Source organism: Acipenser ruthenus, chromosome 1 (assembly GCF_902713425.1).
Source record: "Acipenser ruthenus chromosome 1, fAciRut3.2 maternal haplotype, whole genome shotgun sequence".
Classification (NCBI taxonomy): Eukaryota; Metazoa; Chordata; class Actinopteri; order Acipenseriformes; family Acipenseridae; genus Acipenser; species Acipenser ruthenus.
The window spans coordinates 71,567,577-71,589,118 of record NC_081189.1 but is presented as its reverse complement, the minus strand read 5'-3'; the positions used below and the strand labels follow the sequence as shown (position 1 = coordinate 71,589,118).

General features: G+C 41.8%; 2 protein-coding genes and 1 long non-coding RNA gene across 10 annotated transcripts in view; 2 read left to right on the top strand and 1 right to left on the bottom strand.

Moving 5' to 3' along the window:
• LOC131737777 (uncharacterized) overlaps positions 1-16,583 on the bottom strand; it is a 38,472-nt gene extending 21,889 nt beyond the window's left edge. Inside the window, exons 1-6 of one of the 8 annotated variants that reach the window (XR_009329379.1) lie at positions 15,059-15,852; positions 13,553-13,633; positions 7,176-7,219; positions 6,389-6,638; positions 5,515-5,640; positions 558-855 (exon numbers count right to left, since the gene is read on the bottom strand). Coding sequence is in view for 3 of the 8 variants with exons in the window: in XM_059029017.1 (XP_058885000.1) it covers positions 9,368-10,264 (897 nt within the window). In the remaining 5 variants the exon portion in view is untranslated. Of the gene's footprint in view, positions 1-557; positions 856-1,591; positions 1,715-2,117; positions 2,538-5,514; positions 5,641-6,388; positions 6,639-7,175; positions 7,220-7,835 lie in introns of those variants that run through there. The other 7 variants (XR_009329382.1, XR_009329383.1, XR_009329378.1 and 4 more) reach the window with 7 other exon arrangements.
• On the top strand, positions 284-2,124 carry LOC131737779 (uncharacterized). Its single transcript, XR_009329385.1, has 3 exons — positions 284-480; positions 1,252-1,767; positions 2,039-2,124. It is a non-coding gene; the product is annotated as an uncharacterized LOC131737779 (long non-coding RNA).
• On the top strand, positions 2,746-4,500 carry LOC131737776 (uncharacterized). Its single transcript, XM_059029009.1, has 2 exons — positions 2,746-2,888; positions 2,999-4,500. The coding sequence occupies exons 1-2, from the start codon at positions 2,749-2,751 to the stop codon at positions 3,879-3,881; spliced, it is 1,023 nt and encodes a 340-aa protein (XP_058884992.1). The 5' UTR covers positions 2,746-2,748; the 3' UTR covers positions 3,882-4,500.
• Positions 16,584-21,542: the final 4,959 nt, after the last annotated feature.

Below are 21,542 nucleotides of genomic sequence, written 5' to 3'. Positions count from 1 at the left end.
TAAACAAAAAACTGAAGTGTTTGTGGCAGTGGTTCCCAACCCTGGTCCTGGAGGACCACCTACCCTGCTGGTTTTTGTTCCAACGAGCTCTCAATTACTTAATTGAACCCTTAATTTAAGTAATAGTTTAAACTGGACTTTTTAAATCATGTAACTTATAAAAAGTTGGAGAATTCAAGTTCCTTATACAATTTTACACCTAACTTGGAACCCCAACTGTTTAAAAGAATTAATTAATCTGATTAGGCAAATTATTAGTTTGATTAAGTAATTGCAAGCTCGGTTGGAACAAAAACCAGCAGGTTAGGGGGTCCTCCAGGACCAGGGTTGGGAATCACTGGTCTGTGGCACTCCAGGACCAGGGGTGTCTACCCCTGCCTTATATATTCAGAAAAATATCTGCCTCCTCCCAGACCAGCTTTTGACAAAATGACAGAATGCAAACTTGTGTGCATTATAAAATAAAAAAAAGATTTTATGGTAGTTTGGCAAAGTGGTAATGACGTTCAGGTGAGTGCAGTGCAGAATAATTACACAGACAGACGTTGGTACAGGCGCAAGGGTGTTTATTTATTTTAGTAAATGTCCAGAGCCTCAAGGCAAAACCTGTAAATAATAATAGTGCTGGAAGTGATACAGTGGCGTGTATCACTTCTAATTTATAATCCCGCGGGTTTGACCTGCAACCCCAAAGTCCCGTTCCGACACCCACACTAAACACGAACACAAAAGACGTGCGTGATTCAAGTGCTAAAAGGTGCAAATACAAAGACAGTTGGTAGTGAAAGGTGAGTGGTGAAGTCCGGGTTTTTCGCTGGCCTGCGGCTGCAGCTCCGGATCGTGCTCAGTAATCTTCTGTGACAAATAACACACAAGACACACAGTGTTAATACACAGACACAGAACACTCACGGCTTATTCACGGTACGGGCTCCTTCTCGGTTATTTAACTTAACCATATGCAAAGGAACAGATCACTCAAGCCATGCCCCCTATTTATACCCTCACCCATGACCCAGAGGTTAACGAGCGCATCCGCTCCTCCAGTCCTCGGATGCCACGCCGCTTACCGTCTGGGTCACTGAGCTCGGGTGCCATGGCTCCGCCCCCTTCCGAACTGACCGACTTCCATCTACCCTACGGAATAAATTGTCGTGCCATTTCATTAAGGGTACTCTGTTCCTCGTATACCGTGCTCTCACAGGTCGAGAGGGAGATCTAACACTAAGACTCATTCGATCTCTGTCACAGGTAGAAATTTGGTATCTCCAAAGTCTGAAGGTTACAGGAAGGGAATTGAATGACAATCTGATTGATAAAAAATGAAAACATTGTTCCTTAATGTGATCTAACAAAAGTGAAACAAAGTAGCAGAGTCAGAAAACTGTTCATTCCAATTGCATTTTACATGTGTCTTCATACTTAGATTTGATTATACTTGATTTATTATAATGATCATTTTTATTATGTAATTTACACAATCCATGATACATAGCAAATTCAAAACTAATTAAAAAACTAATATACAATAAGTTTTAAAAAATCAGTGTACAATAGTTACAATTTTGAAAGCAAACAAAAAACAGACCATGTGCTATAGTACTTTCTAACACAGACTTAGACAGTGATAATTATCAACGTTTAGTTTTTTGTTTTTTAAAGGCGGTACACAGATGGATTGTCTGACGTGATGAAGGATGCAGTCAGAATCTGTCTGCAAAAAATGAAGTGATTAGGTCTATGATTGCCTTAAAACAATGCAGTACAGTAAGTTTCTTTTTCTTTCTTTCTTCCACGTTAGCAAATGTCATAAGGTGCTGATCTTTATTGATGAGTTCAAAGTTTGCTTTTTAATTTCCTTCTCACCACAATAATGACATACTGTTGCTCATTCATGGATAATCCATTTACCATAATTATACTACCCATCTTTTTAATAGAATTTGTATATTGACAAACGTGTATTTTTTGAAAAAAAATTATTTGGTATGCATGTCTTTCTGTTAACATTTTTTATATTTATTTTCATCCATTTTAGGCTGCCGAGTTTGAAAAGATGTCAAAGGAAGTGATTGTCAAAACAGACAGAGAAACTGGCAGTTCAGTAATTTCACAGTATCTACATGACCATTGGTTTCGAAATGCAGACATGTGGGCCAATTTTGGACGGAGAGTTTACCACCAAGACAGTAAAACGAACAACCTTGTTGAGAGGTATGCATTATGTAAAAACATAAGTTGCAGCACTATAGGCAAGAGACAGACTTGTCTCGAATCCTGCCTATGCCATTGCCAGCTTTGGCCAGGAGTTCTGAGAGGATGGCGCACAATTGACCTGGCGCCTGCAGGTTCAGGGCGTTGGCATTTCTAGCTGCATCGACTCCTGCAAACGATGTGTTCGCTAGGGGGTGGGAGCTCTGGGCTTGTAGTGCGAAAAATAGCATATGGCTTTGACAGTGCTCGTATCGGAGGGCGCATGTTTTGTCTCATCCCTCCTGAGGAGGCGGGGAGTTGTTGCGGTCAGCCAAGTTGAATTGCTGATAAAGGGAAAAAAATTGGTGATACTAAATAAAAAAAATAAAAAATTGCTTTTGCTTTTCTTTTTTTCCCATAGATTTTTTTTCAGCATGAAGTATCAGTTTCTTCATGGCTATGCAAACAGACGAGTTGATGAACTACTTCTACTACTTAATACCAAGGTGGTCACTTACTAGAGGTTTGTGTAACATTTCCAATAATAGCATTTTTATGTGGTCTAGTGTTGCAAATGAGTGTTGGATTTCAAAAAATAAATACATTATACTTTATATTTGTAATTTTCTAGAACATAAAGTTGTTGTGTACATTTATTTCAGTATCTGTACAAATAAGGAGATAGTGTACCACAGGTAAATGCATTTTTGTCATGTATATAATTTACACAACCCATAACTTTTTTTAGCATGTGAATAATAGAATACTGCTCTACTAATTGTATTCTGTCTTGTATATGGTGCAGGTATCTGGAAGGTCTTCATGGTGCTCAGAGGATTTCTGATTCCAAAACACAGGATACTGCAGAATCTGCATTACGTATGAAGAACAAAGGCCTTCAAAATAATTTTGTTTACAAATCAGGTGGCCATTGCACAGTGCCTTCAGAAGCAGATAAAGCAAAATGTTATGCTGTGGATTTAATTAGCATGAAATGTGAATGCGCCGTTTCTGAAAGGGGTAATTTGTGCAAGCATATTGAGTTTGCAAAAATGATGTGCAAAGAACAGGGGATTGATATTGATGGAATTCGAAAAGAATTAGCCAGTTCACTAACTGAACAGCATTGCTATGAGTGGGATGGAAAACATTTAATTGTACATTGTGCTGGTAGTTTTGGAGTAGTACATGTGCAAAACCAACAGTGTACCTGTCTTGCCAATAGTCTTGGAGAAATATGTGTCTGTCTAAGACTTTCTGAGTTAATTGGTACACAGAACCCTAACCAAGAGGTAACGGACTGCTTTGTGAATACCACAGCAAATTGTCAATCACACAATAAACAGTTGTGTGTAAAGAAGATGATTTCAGACTTAAAGGAGTGGTGTGACAGCAGTGATTATAAGGAATCTCCAGAGTTGAATGCTGTAGTAAAACGTGCACACCAACTAGCATTTGGACAGTATAGCATGGCCAGCAATAAAATAAAAATTCTAAGGCTGCATGCTTACAGAAAACGCATTGAAAGAGCAAGAAGCCATGCTATAGACATGCATTCATATCAGCTCAAAGAACCCCTTAATCGAGCTTTATATACCCATAGACCTGATTCCAAATTCAAAGTCTGTTCCTTTAGAAAAATAATAATTGGTAGCAGAGCAAAGAATCAGATACTAAAATCGAGCTGAACGTGTGCTGTTATGAGCCCACGCCTTTATTTTTGAATTACAGAATGCACACAAAACTGGACAAAGTATAGAGGTTAATTACAACTGTTAAGGACCTCAAAGGTCTCTTCAAGTAAGAGTGAAATAGCTATTTATATGTATAGTGGCAGCATGTTATCAAAAATAAAATATATGTTGCATAGTTCTAATTGCTGATGATTGTATTCTGGCCAAGTTGGTCGATATTTGATATGGTATGTCTCCCTTTTCTCTCTTAATCAGATTACTTAAATAACACTTAAATGTGCATTATTGTAACACTTTGTAAAGAAGTTGTAAAAATATGATTTGTAGTAAATAGAAAGTGCAATCTTTAAGTAGCGAGTAGTGTAAAAGCAAATTGTTAACATAAAAATCTAAGCCTGAACTGAATTTCTTTCAAAGGGGGAACATGTCAGGGGGTCATTAGAGCTGAGAAGTGGGGAGGAGGGTTCTTCTGTGCAGCACTTTTTTCCACAATTGGGTCCAGTACTTTGTATTGCTCTGTATCAGTCTGTTGAAGCATGTATGTGCAGTTTTACATTTTAATACTGCTAATATTTAAATCATAAACAAATAAAACAAGAAACTATAAATATGAGATGTTGTACAGTACCTTTATTTATGTATGTTTATGGTACATTTTTAAATATATATTTAAGAGGTTGTATAGAAAAGAAAATGCCTTACATAAAATGCTATTTTAGGTTTTCTTTGCTTAGAAATGTTCTTAATGTTTTGAACAAGCCCTTTTTTAAAATAATGAACATATATGCAAAGGATGCCTTATTTGCAGTGTCATCTAAAACTACACATTCTGCAGTTTTTCTATCTGGGAATCGGCACATTTTTGAAGTACAGAACTGTAAACATCAAGCATTTGAAAGCCCAGTCCATGAGTAGCCATGTCAAAGTCCGTAGCACTTTCTTTAATTTGGTCTGTTGTATTCTTGATGTCATCGAGAAATAAATAAAATAATGAATAATACAATTAGTACTGCAATACTCAATAAACCAGGCATGTGGTTTTATGTAAGCTGCTTTTAGCTTCAGACACTGATTTTACCCAATATTTAATGAGGATTGTTTTTAGCTCCTAACATTTTATCTTGTAATGGTATGTAAATAAAAACAAAAAAATATTGAGATGCCCAGCGGAAAAAATCACCCTGAGAAAATCTGCAAGTCTATTTAGAAGTTTTAATGTGTACCTTTACACTTTAAAAATAATAATTTGTGGCTCACAAGTGGCATAGCGGGTAAAGGCAGAGTGCAAATCCTGCCTTCTATATTTAATATGATATAATTGTGCTTCCACAAAATGAGTGCCATGCATAAAAAACTGGAGAGGTAAAATATATAGTTTAATTAAGTCTTCTGTTGACTTTATTTTTACAATTTCGCACATGTGATTGCAATCATATCTTTCTCTGGTTGACCCCTCTTTCTACTTTATTGTTTTGTACATAGGAGATATTTTGGTCTGATTTTACTTTTTCTATATTTCATATTCATAGTGTATTTTTTGTTACAGATTTGATGTAATTTAACATTTTGGTTACAGTACACCTGCGTTTTTCATCACTAGTGTAAAACAGTAAAGAAACATACTTACATTCATGAAGCTTTCCAATGGCAACATCTTTGGTTGTGATCGAGCCCTCCAAAACTGCGATCCTGTCAAAAGGAATCATCCTTACTGCCAACTTGCCGATGCCCACACCTAAATCGCAGGCTTCTCCTGAAGACAGAAAAGTGTTACTATTATTGTAACAATCAACTTTTAACTTACAATAAGACTGACATTACATTTTCTATATTCACAAATAATGGATTTATTTAATGATAAATATAATGTTTACTGTTTGCATGTTACATTTGACTTAAGCTGATGCCTGAATGCAAGACAACTTAGAATGGAAACATAATTAGATTGTTAGGTTTTAAAAACAAGGCTATCCACACTACACTATTAAGATAAGGTATTTTGAAGCTGTTGAATGCAGTGGTCTGTATATTGTACCATGTGTTATACTACTAATTGATATGTTTTAGTGTGTTGACATTGCACTGGACATTTACTAATGTACCCTCAGTCAGTTTGGAACACGGAAGTTACAATGGTTGTTGGGCCAGGACTAATGCCAACTGTCTCTTCAATCTTCTTTTTAAGCTCACTCTTTTTATTTTTATCTACCCTTAGATATGCAACCAGGGAATTGGCTGACACATTCTCAGGTGGACCTATCCTGATCTCCTCTGCTGTCACACTGTATCTTTGGGGGAAAGGTATAAGAATAATAAGATACAAAATATGGCCAACATTGCAAAATTGATACACAAATGTAAATTTAATGAAACCATAAAAAGGTATTTACTTAATTCAGAATTAATTTAATTCAGCATTAAGCCTTTGGAATGAACTTGAGAATACTTAAATTATGCAATGTTCCAATATCACATTAATCTGTTTATTTATGTTATATTACCTTTTCTTTCTCTTGTTGAAAGAAAGAGGGAGAAGGCTCTCGACTTCAGCAAATACTTGTGGTGTAGCCATGCTGTCGGGTATTACAGCTGGGCGAGGCACAGCCAGTGATACAGGTGGATGCTGAAGTGACACAGCGACTGTGCTGGAGGAAGGCGGGCATGCCTGTGGCAGTGGGGAAGCAGTGTCGCTTTCTGAACAAGCAGCAGGGGTTGCTGATGTAGCATGAGCTTTTTCTGCATGATTTTTCACTGAAGGAAAAAAATACAACACCTTACTTGTAAATAACACTACGTTTCTTGTTTTAAGAGCAACTATCGTAGGTTGTAGAAAATTTTGGTATATGGTCTAATGTGTTGTTATATGGTCTAATGTGTTGGTATATGGCCTAATGTGTTAGTCCTACTGCATCAGTAAAGTATCTGATTTTTTCTCTTTCATTGTTAACATCCTGACACAGATCCTAATGTGTTGGTATGACTCTCAATAAAGTATCTGATATCTTCACTTTCATTGTTAACATCCTTTCTAACAACTTATAACACTTTAAAATGTATGCGCCAAAGTGCTGTCCATGAGCAGCAATCCTGAAGACATTATTGTGGAGTGTACATTTTAAAGTGTTATAAGTTGTTAGAAAAAAAAAAAAAATCAGATACTTTACTGATAGTCATACACATTAGGCCATATAACATTTTCTACAAACTACGATAGTGGCTCTATACATAAACTATTGAGTAATTTGATAAAATATAATTATTTATACACAAACAATAATTCATACTTACCAGTGACCAAAGTACACTTCCTACGCTTTCTGGGAGGCATTTCTCTGAGAAAAAAATATCAGAATGAAATTATGATAATGGCAAGCTACAGCATTTTTTTTTTTTTTCAATCACAATTTTTTTTAATCAGCCTGCCAGCCATGTCCACATTATAAACCAGCCTGCCAGGCACGTGCACATTATAAACCAGCCTGCCAGGCACGTGCACATTATAAACCAGCCTGCCAGGCACGTGCACATTATAAACCAGCCTGCCAGGCACGTACCCATTATAAACCAGCCTTCCAGGCATGTGCCCAATATAAACCAGCCTTCCAGGCATGTGCCCATTATAAACCATCCTTCCCGGCATGTGCCCAATATAAACCAGCCTGCCAGGCATGTGCCCATTATAAACCAGCCTGCCAGGCATGTGCCCATTATAAACCAGCCTGCCAGGCATGTGCCCATTATAAACCAGCCTGCCAGGCATGTGCCCATTATAAACCAGCCTGCCAGGAATGTGCCCATTATAAACCAGCCTGCCAGGCATGTGCCCAATATAAACCAGCCTGCCAGGCATGTGCCCATTATAAACCAGCCTGCCAGGCATGTGCCTATTATAAACCAGCCTGCCAGGCATGTGCCCAATATAAACCAGCCTGCCAGGCATGTGCCCATTATAAACAAGCCTGCCAGGCATGTGCCTATTATAAACCAGCCTGCCAGGCATGTGCCCATTATAAATACCCAATGTAAACCTGCCTTCCAGGCCTCTGTGTTTTAACTAGGCGCAGCAGTGTGGAGTAGTGGTTAGGGCTCTGGACTCTTGACCGGAGGGTTGTGGGTTCAATCCCCAGTGGGGGACACTGCTGTTGTACCGTTGAGCAAGGTACTTTACCTAGATCGCTCCAGTAAAAAAAAAAAAAAAAACAACTATATAAATGGGTAATTGTATGTAAAAATAATGTGATATCTTGTGACATCATTGTAAGTCTCCCTGGATAAGGGCGTCTGCTAAGAAATAATAATAACTACAGTAGTCTTACCAGCTGGTAAATTAATAATTTAGTTTAGAGTAACCATCCTTGTTATTCTGTTACCAATATTTGCTTAAGACATAGGACATTAGCATAACTTCAGCTGACATGTCTGGTAAGTTTATTATATTTTGTATTATTATTTTTAACAGCAAATCAATTATAAATGATGTGTAACTGAATGTTGTGGATCACTGTGAACAACTTGCACACACAGTTCAGCATAAATACTATGCTGCACATAACGTGAATAATTAAAATATACGTTTGAACAACAAAACAAGACAAAGGTAGAGATTAAGCATCACTAAAATTTGAAATGATAGCTACACTTAAAAAAAACGTTATATAATACAACTTAACAGAAAAAGATATTCATATTCATACTTAAGGCGTAACTCAACATTTTTTAATGCCTTTGTGTGCATACGTTCTGCTAAAAACGGTGTATTTTGAGAAGCTGAATAAAACATCCTACCTTTTTCATTCCAAATCTGTTCTGCTGCAAAACCTTGGCGCGCAGTTTTCAGTTTGAATGTGAGGGCGTGGAAACAGGCAGCTTTTGCCCTTAGAAGGCGTGTTTCCTTTGTGATGTAACTGAGGAGGCGGGTTTTCGCAGAGAGGTGTTTTATTATCTGCCTAATAGGCAGACCTGCCTGCCAGTCGAAGTTCAGGGCAAACTTCTCCCCTGTGCCCCGTGGTGTCCTGCGTGGGATCTACAGCGCCTCCAGGACTCAGGCCAGAGCAGGAACTGCATTTTTGGATTAAAAAAAAAAAAAAGAAAAGAAAAAATGGCAGAAGACGCCATCAAACTGCGGGACTGGATCCTGGAAAATGCTGGGCTGGAGGCCCAGTCTATGCCAGTAGCCATCCGGTTCCTGCGGTTGATGGACAGGGAGCGATGGGAGGCTTACGAGAGGGAACAGACCCTAAGCACCTGGGAGGAAGGTGTGGAGTTGGTCCTCAGCTACCTGGAGGCGGTCATAACCACGACAACAGCCCAGGTAGCAGGTCCACCAGCAGTGGAGTACCTGCTGTCCCCGTCTCCACCAGCAGAGGAAGAAGGCCTGCTGGTTTTGCCTCCACAGCCCAAGTGGGAGAAGCCCGAACGTCCTACGCCTGAGTGGGAGGAGCCCGAACGTCCTACGCCTGAGTGGGAGGAGCCCGAACGTCCTACGCCTGAGTGGGGGGAGCCCGAACATCCACAGCCCGAGTGGGGGGAGCCCGAATGTCCACAGCCCAAGAGGGGGGAGTCGGTGCGTCCACAGCCCAAAAGGGAGGAGTCGGTGCGTCCACAGCCCGAAGAGAGGGAAGTCGGGGCTTCCACAGCCCTAGAACCCAAGCTGCCAGCAAAGGGAGAATGCCTGCTGGTTCCACCTCCACCAGCAGAGGGAGAATGCCTGCTGGTTTCCCCATCACAACCAGCAGAGGGAGAATGCCTGCTGGTTTCCCCATCACAACCAGCAGAGGAAGAATGCCTGCTGGTTTCCCCATCAAAGGCGGAGCCGCACCAGTTCCCTGCAAGAGAGGCAGAGCAGCACCAGTCCCCTGAAAAAGGGGGAGACTACACGCTGCTCCCACTTCCATCGGCAGGAGACTACACGCTGCTCCCACCTTCACCGGCAGGAGCAGAGCAGCCGGAGCTGCCTCTACCTCCGTCAACTCCACGGGCAGGAGCAGAGCAGCAGGAGCTGCCTCTGCCTCCGCCACCTCCACCGGCAGGAGCAGAGCAACAGGAGCTGCCTCCGCCACCATCAGGGGGAGAGGAGCAGGAGCTGCCTCTCCCTTCACCAGAAGGACCAGGACGTGAAGCTGGCGGCCCTCAGCAGCCCTTGCATAGGCTGCTGAGGGAAGCATGGGGAAGAACCGCCCGGCCGCAGAGGCCGAGAAGAGGGCCAACACCCGCACCCCAGCTTGTCCTGACTCCCTGCCTCGCTTCGCCCAAGGATGCCGGGCTCGCTTCGCCCAAGGATGCCTGTCGCTCTGCATCGCCTGGGGTTGCCAGCCGCTCCGCATCACCTGGGGTTGCCAGCCGCTCCGCATCGCCTGGGGCTGCCAGTTTCTCCGCATCACAGCAGGAAATACTGTGGCCGGAACCCCACCAAGGGGAGCTGCCGGCCACGGAGATTGTGGGGGAGGTCCGGAGACCTGCTCCCACTGCAGCAGTTTCGCTGCCGGAGATCGTGGGGGAGGTCCGGAGACCTGCTCCCACTGCAGCAGTTTCGCTGCCGGAGATCGTGGGGTAGGTCCGGAGACCTGCTCCCACTGCAGCAGTTTCGCTGCCGGAGATCGTGGGGGAGGTCCGGAGACCTGCTCCCACTGCAGCAGTTTCGCTGCCGGAGCTCGTGGGGGAGGTCCGGAGACCTGCTCCCACTGCAGGACTTGCGCTGCCGGAAGTACTGTGGTCGGAGCCCCACCAAGGGGAGCTACCGGCTATGAAGAAAGGGGGAGAGGTCAGGAGACCAGCATCCCCCGCAGCAATTTCGCTGCAGGCGTGGACCAGCAGGCTGTCATCCGTGCCACTACCGGCAGGGGTGCTGACAGCATGGCCAGCCATGGGCCCACTGAAGCCTCCCTTCCCAGCCCGAGACTTTGTTCTGGATTTTTAAGGGGGGAGGTGGCCATTGAGGCCATGTGTGCTTTGCACAGGGGGGGGGGGGTATATGTGACGAAGTGCCCGCCCCTGTGTGTATTTTGTGTGCTATGTGTTGTATGTTGTGTGTGTTAATGTTGGTGTATAGTCATTGGTACACAGGATATAAACGGGTCTGTGTTTCACGTGTATTTAAAAATGTAGATTTATATTTAGGCACGAGGAGGGCACAAATTACTTCACGTGCTGGTTAAATGTAATATGTGAGCAAGGGGTTGCACAGAATTAATTCACGTGTTGGGATTCAAGTGAATAATTAATTAGTAATTGAATCCCAGCACAATAGTATATATAGATGCACATTTCTTTCACTCGGGGTTGGGTGTTCGAGAGTGGAGAACGGGTGAGAGAGAAGGAGAAAGAAATCTAAAAGTTAGTTTAAATATCAATTGCTATTACCAGCACGATACTTGTTTATTTAAAACTCACCATGTTTGTTTGTGTGTCTGTCTGTTTACTATGTAGTATGCTTTGTTTGTCTTCTTATTTTGGCGTATAGTGCCGTGTCCCGTGTTTTGTGTTCAAACCTTTTATTTTCTGTACTGTTTATTAAATGCTGAGCGAAACCATTCGCTCAGCTTCACCAATCCACACCTCTGTCTGTTGATTTCCTGCTTCTGGTCTGACACCACCCACTCCGGCCGTCTTTGTGACATTCACCTGTTCAGAACATGATACTGAATTTGCCTGCATGGCCTTGTAACCTGATAGTATTCTGAAATAACTACAGCATACATTGTGTAAGTTTCAGTTTCGTATTAGCTGATAAGCATCTGAAACATTGCAAAGTGTGTGCATGATGTGCAATAAAATGTGTCCCACAATCATGTTCAGTGTTGCACAAAAATATGATTCCTACTACATCATTCAATTGTTTATCCTGCTGTGCACTCTAGTTCATCAAACACTGTTGGATTACCATTTTTTAACATTATCTTAGGAGGCATTCAAGGTTCCTCCCTCATTACATTTTTTCTGGTCACTTTAGCACTATGTGAACTAAGCAGCCATCATCCTGCACAGGACCAATATGTTAACTTCAGGACAGGTGTTGTAAACTCTGCTCTGCCTGGACATTGATTCACATTATAACGCATATGGCTGTATGTGTATTAGGACTATTGCAGAGTATACAATGGCATCTACTGTGTGTCTATCACGTGCTTTGTAAGGTGCTTCATTGCACCTACGTTTTGTAAGCTAACAAAATGACCTTGAGTGAAAAATCTTGCTTTGCAATAATTGGCATTGTTCATAAAGCATGCTTTTTAAATTGAAATTGGTACCTTTTAATATTTGTGAAATATAATTTTGTTGAAAATCCATCAAAACAAAATTAAAATAAAATATTGAAGAGGAAGTGATATTGTGACATAATATACACTATTATTATTTATTTATTTCTTAGCAGACGCCCTTATCCAGGGCGACTTACAATTGTTACAAGATATCACATTATTTTTACATACAATTACCCATTTATACAGGTGGGTTTCTACTGGAGCAATCTATGTAAAGTACCTTGCTCAAGGGTACAGCAGCATGTGTCCCCCACCGGTCAACAGTCCAGAGCCCTAACCACTCCTCCACACTACTGCCCTATACATGGTACACAATATGCTATGTGGTATGTTCTGTTTTTTTCTGTATTTCTATTTGAATTCTAAATAAAAAATACACTTTTTCTGGTGCATATTACCCATCATACTATTAATACCGCTGCGACATGTCCATGTCGTCAGGTTTCATTTAGTCAAGTAAAATGTTGCATGCCAGTGTAGAGACTCCTGCTGGAAAAACCATTAGAACATTTCTAATGGTCTGCAGTGTTCTCTAATGGTCTGTCGTGGTCTCATATGATCTGTAGTGGCAATGGTTCATAGTGATTTATAATATTGTAAAGGTGTTTTACAACACAATGAGAAAAACACAGTAAGCATTAAGTAAATAAAATCTCACCAAAAGTCATACATGAGACAAAAATTAAATCTAATACTACTATAAACATTTAGTTAATAATTCAATTGAAAATAGTTTTGTTATGTTCTATAAAAAATAAGGCTAACAATTTACAACAGTGAATCCTTATAAAATAAAGATCGAACAAAGAAAATAAATAAAAAACAATATTTTGGTAAGAGTAAGGGTTTGAACTGTTATATTCCCCAGATTAAAGTATATAAACAGAATAGTTTGGTGTATTATTGCTTATAAATTAACTCGCCATTTGCTTGATTATTGCAATTGCATTTTTAAAATTCAATAAGAAAGTGAACGGAGTCTCTTGTAAGCTTAGCAAATGCATTTTAAAAAAAAAAACTTTTATAGAGCTCCTTTCATCACAAATGTTATGCAAATAGAAACCTATGACACAAAAGAAAATCAGATTAAACAAAATGAGCAGTGCAGTTCATATTTATTTACACATAGGGACGCAATCAGCATTTTCCTAAGAGGCGGGGGTGGGGCTGGAGGGGCTCAGGTTACCTGCCAAGTTGCAGAGGTCCAGAAAATACACCAGATATTAGGGCAGCAATACATCCAGAAACACATAGAAATAGGAAGCTAATAATACAGAACATCATATTGTAAACTTAGCATAAGCTTTTCAGTTATGCAATCTTGCTAGATGAGAACGGGCAATCACTGTTTACAGTAGCGTAAAAGTAACAGATTGCATACACTACAAGTCACAGTAACTTTACCTATTATCAGTGCTTAATTTATGCCGGGCTTGCCTGGGCACAGCCCCAGAACCTCCGCCCCTGCAGTCATATTCCCGGTACCTGTAGATAAAAAATCTCACAAAATGCTTTCTTTTTAAATTCTCAGCACAGTTGTATCAAGTCTGCAAGTTCTTGCATGCGCGACCAAGAGAGACAATCTACTGCTACGTTTGTAGCCTAGGCTATTACTTTACGATTTCAGCTTGAGTGCTTTTAAGTAAGAGGACACTGGCTGCAACTCCGTTGTCGTTTTTTATACACAAATAAGCTTAATTGATTTGAAAAACGTCATGAACGATACAAGCAAAGTCTTACACTACTTGGTTTGATTAAATGAGTAGTACACAAAAAATATGAAAGCTGAACATTAATTTCAACAAACAACAACGACAACTTTTTAATGAAAATAAATATTTTGTAGCCTACTTCAATAGGAACATTAGCCTGCTATATTATATTAAACCAAAACAACAAAAAATAATAACTATCTGGTTCTCTCTTGCCTTTTTCAATTAATATAATGTAATTAATAGAGAAAAAAAACATACTAAGATAACAACTACGTAGCCTAAGTTTAATTAATCGTTTTTGTAATCTACCAGCGACTTCTGTTGCATACACATTGCTGATATGTTGGGGTGCGTATTTTATTATTATTTTTTTTTAATCAATGTCGTCCTTCTGGAGTCCTCTGAATGACTTTTAATTTGTTTGTTTTTAAACCATTTAAATGCAAAACCATAACAAAATATACTACTTTGTATATGATGTAGAATACTTAAATGTAACCACTAGTACGTACAATACTCTTGCAAATAAACGTGTTATGATTTTGAATGTGAGGTTCTTAAGGTTCTTAGTCAGTCAGGTAATGTACAACGGGATACTTTCAGTTATTTTTTTCTGCTTGTTTTTATTGTTCACACTGATGTTAGTGTAGCCGGGGCGCTCCTCATTTCACAATTCTGTCCTGCGCTGGCTACCACTCGTGTATTTCTCTGCGTTGTGTTGTTGTGTGCAAAAGATTTCCCTGCCTGTCAGGCCAGCTATGGTGTGTTGTTCAGTGAAGGACACTAAGGCAGTGCAATGCTGATAATAAGTTCTTTAATCTTGTTCAGAACTGCAAAATATAATTAAAACAGAACAGAAAAACATCAGCTTCCACGTGTTTCTGGTCCTCTATTCCCTCCTCTCAGCCAAAAGAAAAGCAGACTGAAACTTTACACAAAACACATTTTTTTCCTATGTTACAGCTTAAACCTATACTGTATATATTTCAAGATACGATCTACCGTTTCTTCTACATTTTTCAGATCGTCAGTAATCAAAAATACACAAAATAGTTACCATAACAATGTGGGACAAAACATACGCGTAATATGACTCATGAATCAGCCATTCTACTGCGATAATAAAATTAAAATACAATAACTAGCAGTTTAAACTAGCTTTCGCTTCTATTCATAACAACGGAGTTCAACATACCTGCAAAATATAATTAAAACAGAACAGAAAAACATCAGCTTCCACGTGTTTCTGGTCCTCTATTCCCTATTAGAAAAAGGAATACAGTGAACAATGTGTATCACACGTGGAAGGCTGTATCATTATCTGGCAAGCAAAAGCCACGTTGTTCAAAATAAATAAAATAACAACTTTATCAAAGGTTTAGAAGAATAAGACAACTGCTGTAGTGTTTTCCGAGTAGTACTATATATGTCACGCCATATTCTATTGATAATTAGACAGTCTTAATAATTTTAATTAAGTATTTTATTACCAGCACGAAGCTGTGCTTACCTCCTCTCAGCCAAAAGAAAAGCAGACTGAAGGAAGCCGAGTGATGACGTGCTCATAAGGCGCCAAGAAGAACCAAAACGCCAATAAAAAATGCAGGCTGTTGAATCTCCCATCACAATAGATATACGAAACGCTATACAACTAACCAGGGATCAGAATTTTGGTGTAAATACACAAACGCCTTTCCGTTCCTGTTACATTCACCCCTCCTGAATTACACCAAAATCCTGTTCCCGAGCTCAACAATGAAAAACAAAAGTACAAGTATTTACCCTGGACACAGACTAGGCACAAGTTTACAAAAATACCTTGTCTTTACTTCAGCTTAAAGCTACCTGCTTAACAGGTTCAAAGGAGCTGGAGGTTGATCAGGCCTCAAGTCCTTCTAGAATAATGTGGTGCCAGATACACCACATAACACTTGGCCTCCCCTTGCTTTGTCCCCAAAACTCACAGTAAAAAAAGGAAATTCAGAAAAAGAAATGGTTTAACAAAACCCAACTGAATTTTTTACGGCGCAGGACCTGAAATAGCCATTAACCTTTTCATTTACCCTTCAAATAACCTGAGTAATGACTGTGATGATTTGCTGACTGAACTGGCAATACCCTTCGTAAGGGGCCTTTGAACCATGTTCACAGATTTCACTACTCTACCTGCTCGTGTTCTAACTGGACCAGTGACCATTTCTGGTTCCTGTCTAGGTACATTTGTTCTGGAACTGGCAGGTTCATCTGAGGGAACTGTTTCAGAGACAACTGATAAACTGTCATGGGCAATTGAGGTTCCTGTGTCAAGGATAAACTGTCGGGGACTGTCGGGTCTATCTAGCACACTTGAACCAACAGTACTTTGAGCAGATGAAGAGGTTAAGTCACTTTCCAATTCCTGGGATCTTTGGTCCTTTGCACCTCCTGATCCATGTAGTATCCAAGAGCTTGTGCGATGTTCTGGAGCTTCGCTTTCCAGGGTGCTGATGAGATCCACAGACTGAGGTTCACATACTGAATCGATGCCTCTTTCAGTGTTTGTTCCAGAAGATGGATCTTCTCTGGGTAATTCAAGTGGCAGAAAGTTGACCTCTAGGAGCAGATTTCTGTGCACTACCTTAGTGTTCCCAGAGTCATCTGTAATTTTGTAAATATGAGTCTGCAGATTTCTATCAGTCACAGTATACAGTACAGGTTCCCACTTGTCTGCTAGCTTCCTTCTACCTCCTCTGGTTCTCTTATTATACTCTCGCGCCTGTCGCTGTTGTTCTTTGGAGGCATGCTGCTGAGCAATGCTCACTGCATTTTGGAGGTCTGTGATCAGTGACTCCACATAACTACTGTAATCAGTTACAATTGGGTCATTCAGGACTTGTCTGAACATAACATCAACTGGCAGTCTTGGAACGCGACCAAACATGAGATAAAATGGAGCATAACCTGTCGTCTCATGTACAGTTGAGTTGTAAGCGAATGTCAGAGTTTGTATCTGTTGTGGCCACTGGTGTTTGGCTCTCAATGGCAGTGTTCGGAGCATATTTCCCAAGGTCCGGTTGAACCTCTCCGTTCCTCCATTCCCCATTGGATGGTAGGCAGTAGTATGTGACTTGGCAACCCCTGACAGTCTGAGCAGCTCTGCTATCAGCTCACTTTCAAAGTTTGCTCCCTGATCAGAGTGTATTCTCTGAGGGAACCCATACACACAGAACACATTATCCCACAACTTTCTAGCAACTTGCTTTGCAGTTTGATTTCTGCAAGGGAATGCGTGGGCTAACTTTGTAAAATGATCAGTCACAACCAGAACATCCACAGATCGCTGCTTTCCGTCCTCAGCCGACCAAAAGTCGATGCACACTAACTCCATGATGCTCTTGATGCTCTCTAGTGGAGCTCGTGCTGCAGGTTCCGGTGTTTTTTTGACAACATCTAACATAGTTCTTTACATCACTCTCCATGCCTGGCCAGAAGAACCTCTGTCTTGCAAGGTGTAGGGTCCTGGCCTGTCCTTGGTGTCCTGCCAAATCATGAATCCCAGACATTGCCTTCTCCCTCAAACTCACAGGTAGTACGTATTGGAACTTCTTCCGCCTACTCAAGGGATCCTTCGTCACTCTGTACAGAACTCCATCTTGGACTTTTAGTTTGTCCCACTGTTTAAACAGCATCAAGACCTTCGGGTCTTCACCATGCCTTTCTCGTCTGGAGGGTCTTCTCTGCCGATTCACAAATGGCATCACCTTTGAAATGACAGGGTCTAGTTGCTGGCAGCTCTGAAGTTCTTGCAGTGAAAGGACAGGTAAGACATCCTGTCCTGAGGGTAACAGCTGTTGAACGTGCTGGGCCAAATCTATTGCCCTGAATTGTGTAGCTTTCTCCCATTCAGTATGGGCTTCGCAGATAGCTTTGACTGCAGTTTGGCTGTATGAGCATGAGAAGTGAACTGGAGAGACCTCTTTCTGGTTAGGGGCCTGCATGCTCGCCTGATAAGACTGACAATTCCATCGGAATGCATCTTGCACAGCTTCTCCCTCCACCCCTTCAGCTTCGTCTATTAAACTGCGATACGGTTCTTGGAGTAGTCTTTGACTGACTGGTCTGGTAAATGGAACTCTGCTTAGTGCATCAGCTACAGTGTTCTTTCTTCCTGGGATGTGCTTCAGATCAAAGTTATAAGGAGCAAGCTTGGCCACCCAGCGCTGCTCACATGCATCGAGCCTTGGCTTTGTCATGATATATGTGAGTGGGTTGTTGTCCGTCCACACAGTAAAGTTATGACCATTCAACCAGTGGCTAAACTTTTCACACACACTCCATTTTAAAGCCAAAAACTCTAGCCTGTGGGCAGGATACCTTCGCTGTGCTCCACTCAGTGTCTTGCTTGCGAATGCTATAGGTCGTGCTCTGTCTTCCCCAGTTGCTATTTGGGAGAGTACAGCACCAAGTCCATCCAAGGAAGCATCTACTGAAAGAATGAATGGTTTCGCAAAATCTGGGTGGGCCAGAACCACACAATTTAACAGCTTTTCTTTGAGACAGAGAAAGGCACTGTCACAATCTGGCATCCAGTCGGAAGCTGTGAGTTTTCTAAATGCACCTGGACCCCTCTTGTTACCAGCAGTTTTTCTACTCCTCTTTTGTCCTGCAGTGAGGGCAAACAGAGGCTTGGCAATTGAGGAGCAATCCAGGATAAAATGCTGGTAATAAAATACCATACCAAGAAAAGACTTTACTCTTCGTACAGAAGGAGTACAGCCATCTTCCTCCATCAAATCCTGCTTCGTCATGCTAGAAATTACTTCCACCTTCGCCGGATCCACTGACACTCCACTACAGTCAATGATGTGACCCAAAAACTTCACTGTGTCACGCATCAAGTGGCACTTCTTTGGAGTGAGTTTGAGGTTATTCTCCCTTAATCTCTGAAAGACCACTCTCAACCTACTCAATGACTCCTCTTCTGTGGGGCCGAATACAAGTAGGTCATCTAAGTAGCACAGAAGGCTGGTGAAGTTCAGGTCTCCAAAAATACTTAGCATCATTCGCATGAATGAAGCTGGGCTGTTACACAAGCCTTGGGGCATTCTGTTATACTCGTGCAAGCCCAATGGAGTGGTGAAGGCGGTGTATTTTTTATCCTCCTCACACATGGGGATGTTGTAAAATCCTGATGTGAGATCCATCGTGCTAAAGAAAGTGTTGCCTCCTAAGGCTGCCAAACAATCAGACTGATGTGGGAGTGGGTGGGCGTCCTTTAACGTCCGTGCATTCAACCACCTGAAATCTGTACAGATGCGAAGGCCTCCATCTTTCTTCCACACCATAACCAGGGGCGAAGCAAACTCACTGACAGACTTTCTAATTATTCCCTTCTCTTCCATCTCTGTGAGGACTTGTCTTAGCTTCTGGTAGTGTGCTGGGGGAACCCTTCTGTAGGGGAGACGGAATGGACAGTCATCAGTAAGACGGATGCGGTGCACAAACCCCTTAGCTTCTCCACAATCCAAAGGATGTTTAGAAAAAATGTCCTGGTATTCTGCTAATAACTGTACTAACTTCTCCTTGGATGAGCTAGTGACTTTACAAGCATCAATGTCAATACCGCCCAAGCCTAATCTTAAAAGTCTTTGCTTGAGATCAGCATCAGTGGCGCTACTGCCTGGAGAATGTCTCACAGAGGTGTCTTCATCTCCCCGACACATGCCTTGGAAGACATTCAAGTCCTCTGCAGCGAGACAGGGTGAGACGTCTGTCAGTTTGCAGTTTCTTTTCAGGATGATGGGCTTATCTAAGGGATTGGTGACCTTCACGGGAATCCACCGATCCCCCCACATAGGTGTGATCACTCTCCCTACGAGGATGTTACGTGGCACGGACTTGGATGTAGTGGGTTCTACTACTACTGTACTCCCCGGGGAAGTGGAAACACTGTTGGGCAATTTCCCCCAAACTAAATGTTCGTGTTTGGGAAGGAGAGTAACAGCTTGAGTTAGTTTAACAGTCCCAATTTTACTTGGCATCTCACTACCTCTCCACCGGGTCAGACTGGCCATCACGTCGAGAAACTGTTCGAGATCAGGGGACTGCAAACCTTCACTGGATATTAGCCTCCAGTAGTCGTCACTTCCCTTCATTCGATGCATTATGTATTTGATGACGTTCGAACCCAAGATGAGCTCATCTCGCTGGCCTGGCACTACTAGGGTAGGAACAACACAGTTAACACCATACAGTTGCAGCTGCAATTCATACATGCCTTTAGGATGTGACTGTTTCCCACCACAACCAATTAAAACTATCTGTTCTGTTGATTGTTTCTTCTTTGGGAGAATACCCGCTACCAGCAGTTTCTGTTCTGATGCTTCACTGAGGGTGCAAGCCATAGAACCTGAGTCAAGCATGCCCTTAAGTTCAATTTGACCATTGACAATGACTGGTGCATAAAATAACTCACTAAATGGCTGCACTTTCTGCGAGCTCTGAACTATAACTTGGCACCCCTCCGGCGCTAGTATGCATGAATTTGCATACAAGAGCTCTAAATCTTGTTCTTCATTGATGAGGGTTTGTTGCTCTTCACCCACATGTCCCCTCTCCAAATGTGGGTTTCCTAGTTTAATGGCTGCCCACTCTGGTGAGCACCGTCGGCCTGCCTCTCGTGGTACCTAGGTTTCCGTCCAAGACAGTCTCTCTTCCAGTGGCCTGGCATGAAACACTTTAAGCATAGGTCCTCCTGCCTACAATGAGACAGTGTAGAATGATCCGAGGCTCCACAGACTTTACAAGTTTTCATAGGGAAAGAGTGTGTACGGTTATACTGGCGCTGTGGAATCACTGCCGCTTGTGTCTTTTGCTCAAGTACACGATCTAGCAAACTTATTAAAGTCTGCATACAGTTACCATCTGTCTGAGAAGGAGTAGCAGGCACCTGTACAGATTGAGAAGTTGCTGTAGAAAAGCCAGCTGCTTCCAAATCTTTATATGTGGCTGTTTGCGCATGAACAGCAGCGTGTTTTACGGCTACAGGTTTTGGAGGTTTGGCTGTGGGTTGTGCCCTCTTTTCCCTCTGATTCTCGTCCAGCCGCTCTTGAACCTCACCAGCAGTCCACTTCTCAGCTGATTTGAATTTGAACACCCCTGCAAGAGATGGATCTGGACAGTGCTTGACAAACATCATCGCAACCTCACGACTGGGATCTTCAATGTTGCGGCCCTGCCTCCGCAGGCACTCTTCTGCAACGTCTACTGCCTTGTTCAGACGAATCCAGTAATCCATCACACTCTCTTCTGATGTTGGCAAAGTGTTATAAAAGTCTGCTAAGGGCATGCATGAGTAAGTCAGTTCACTAAAATGTTGCTTTAAGATGTCAAAGAGCAATTTGGGGTTCTGGGTGGGGTTCAAAGAAGGATTGCTGCACAATTTAATCTTTACAATGTCTCTAGCTTTTCCCATCAGCCTAGCTAGTACTTCTTGTGACTGTTCCTGTACAGGAAACCTCCTTTTCCTCAGGTACAGATCCATGAGCTCCTGCCATTCGTGAACAGAGTACTTATCAGAACCATCCCCCCTAAAGAATGGGGGTTCCTTGACATCAGACTGCATTACCAACTTAACACCAGCTAGATTTAACTCAGCAGGTTGTTGATTTTTCCCTGTGCCTTGTGAAACTGTGCTACCA

Bases quoted from the DNA above. Each gene is read 5' to 3' on its own strand.
- LOC131737776 (XM_059029009.1), top strand. From the start codon at position 2,749: ATGTGGTCTAGTGTTGCAAATGAGTGTTGGATTTCAAAAAATAAATAC. The intron at 2,889-2,998 runs GTAAATGCATTT...TATATGGTGCAG, and splicing joins AAGGAGATAGTGTACCACAG to GTATCTGGAAGGTCTTCATG.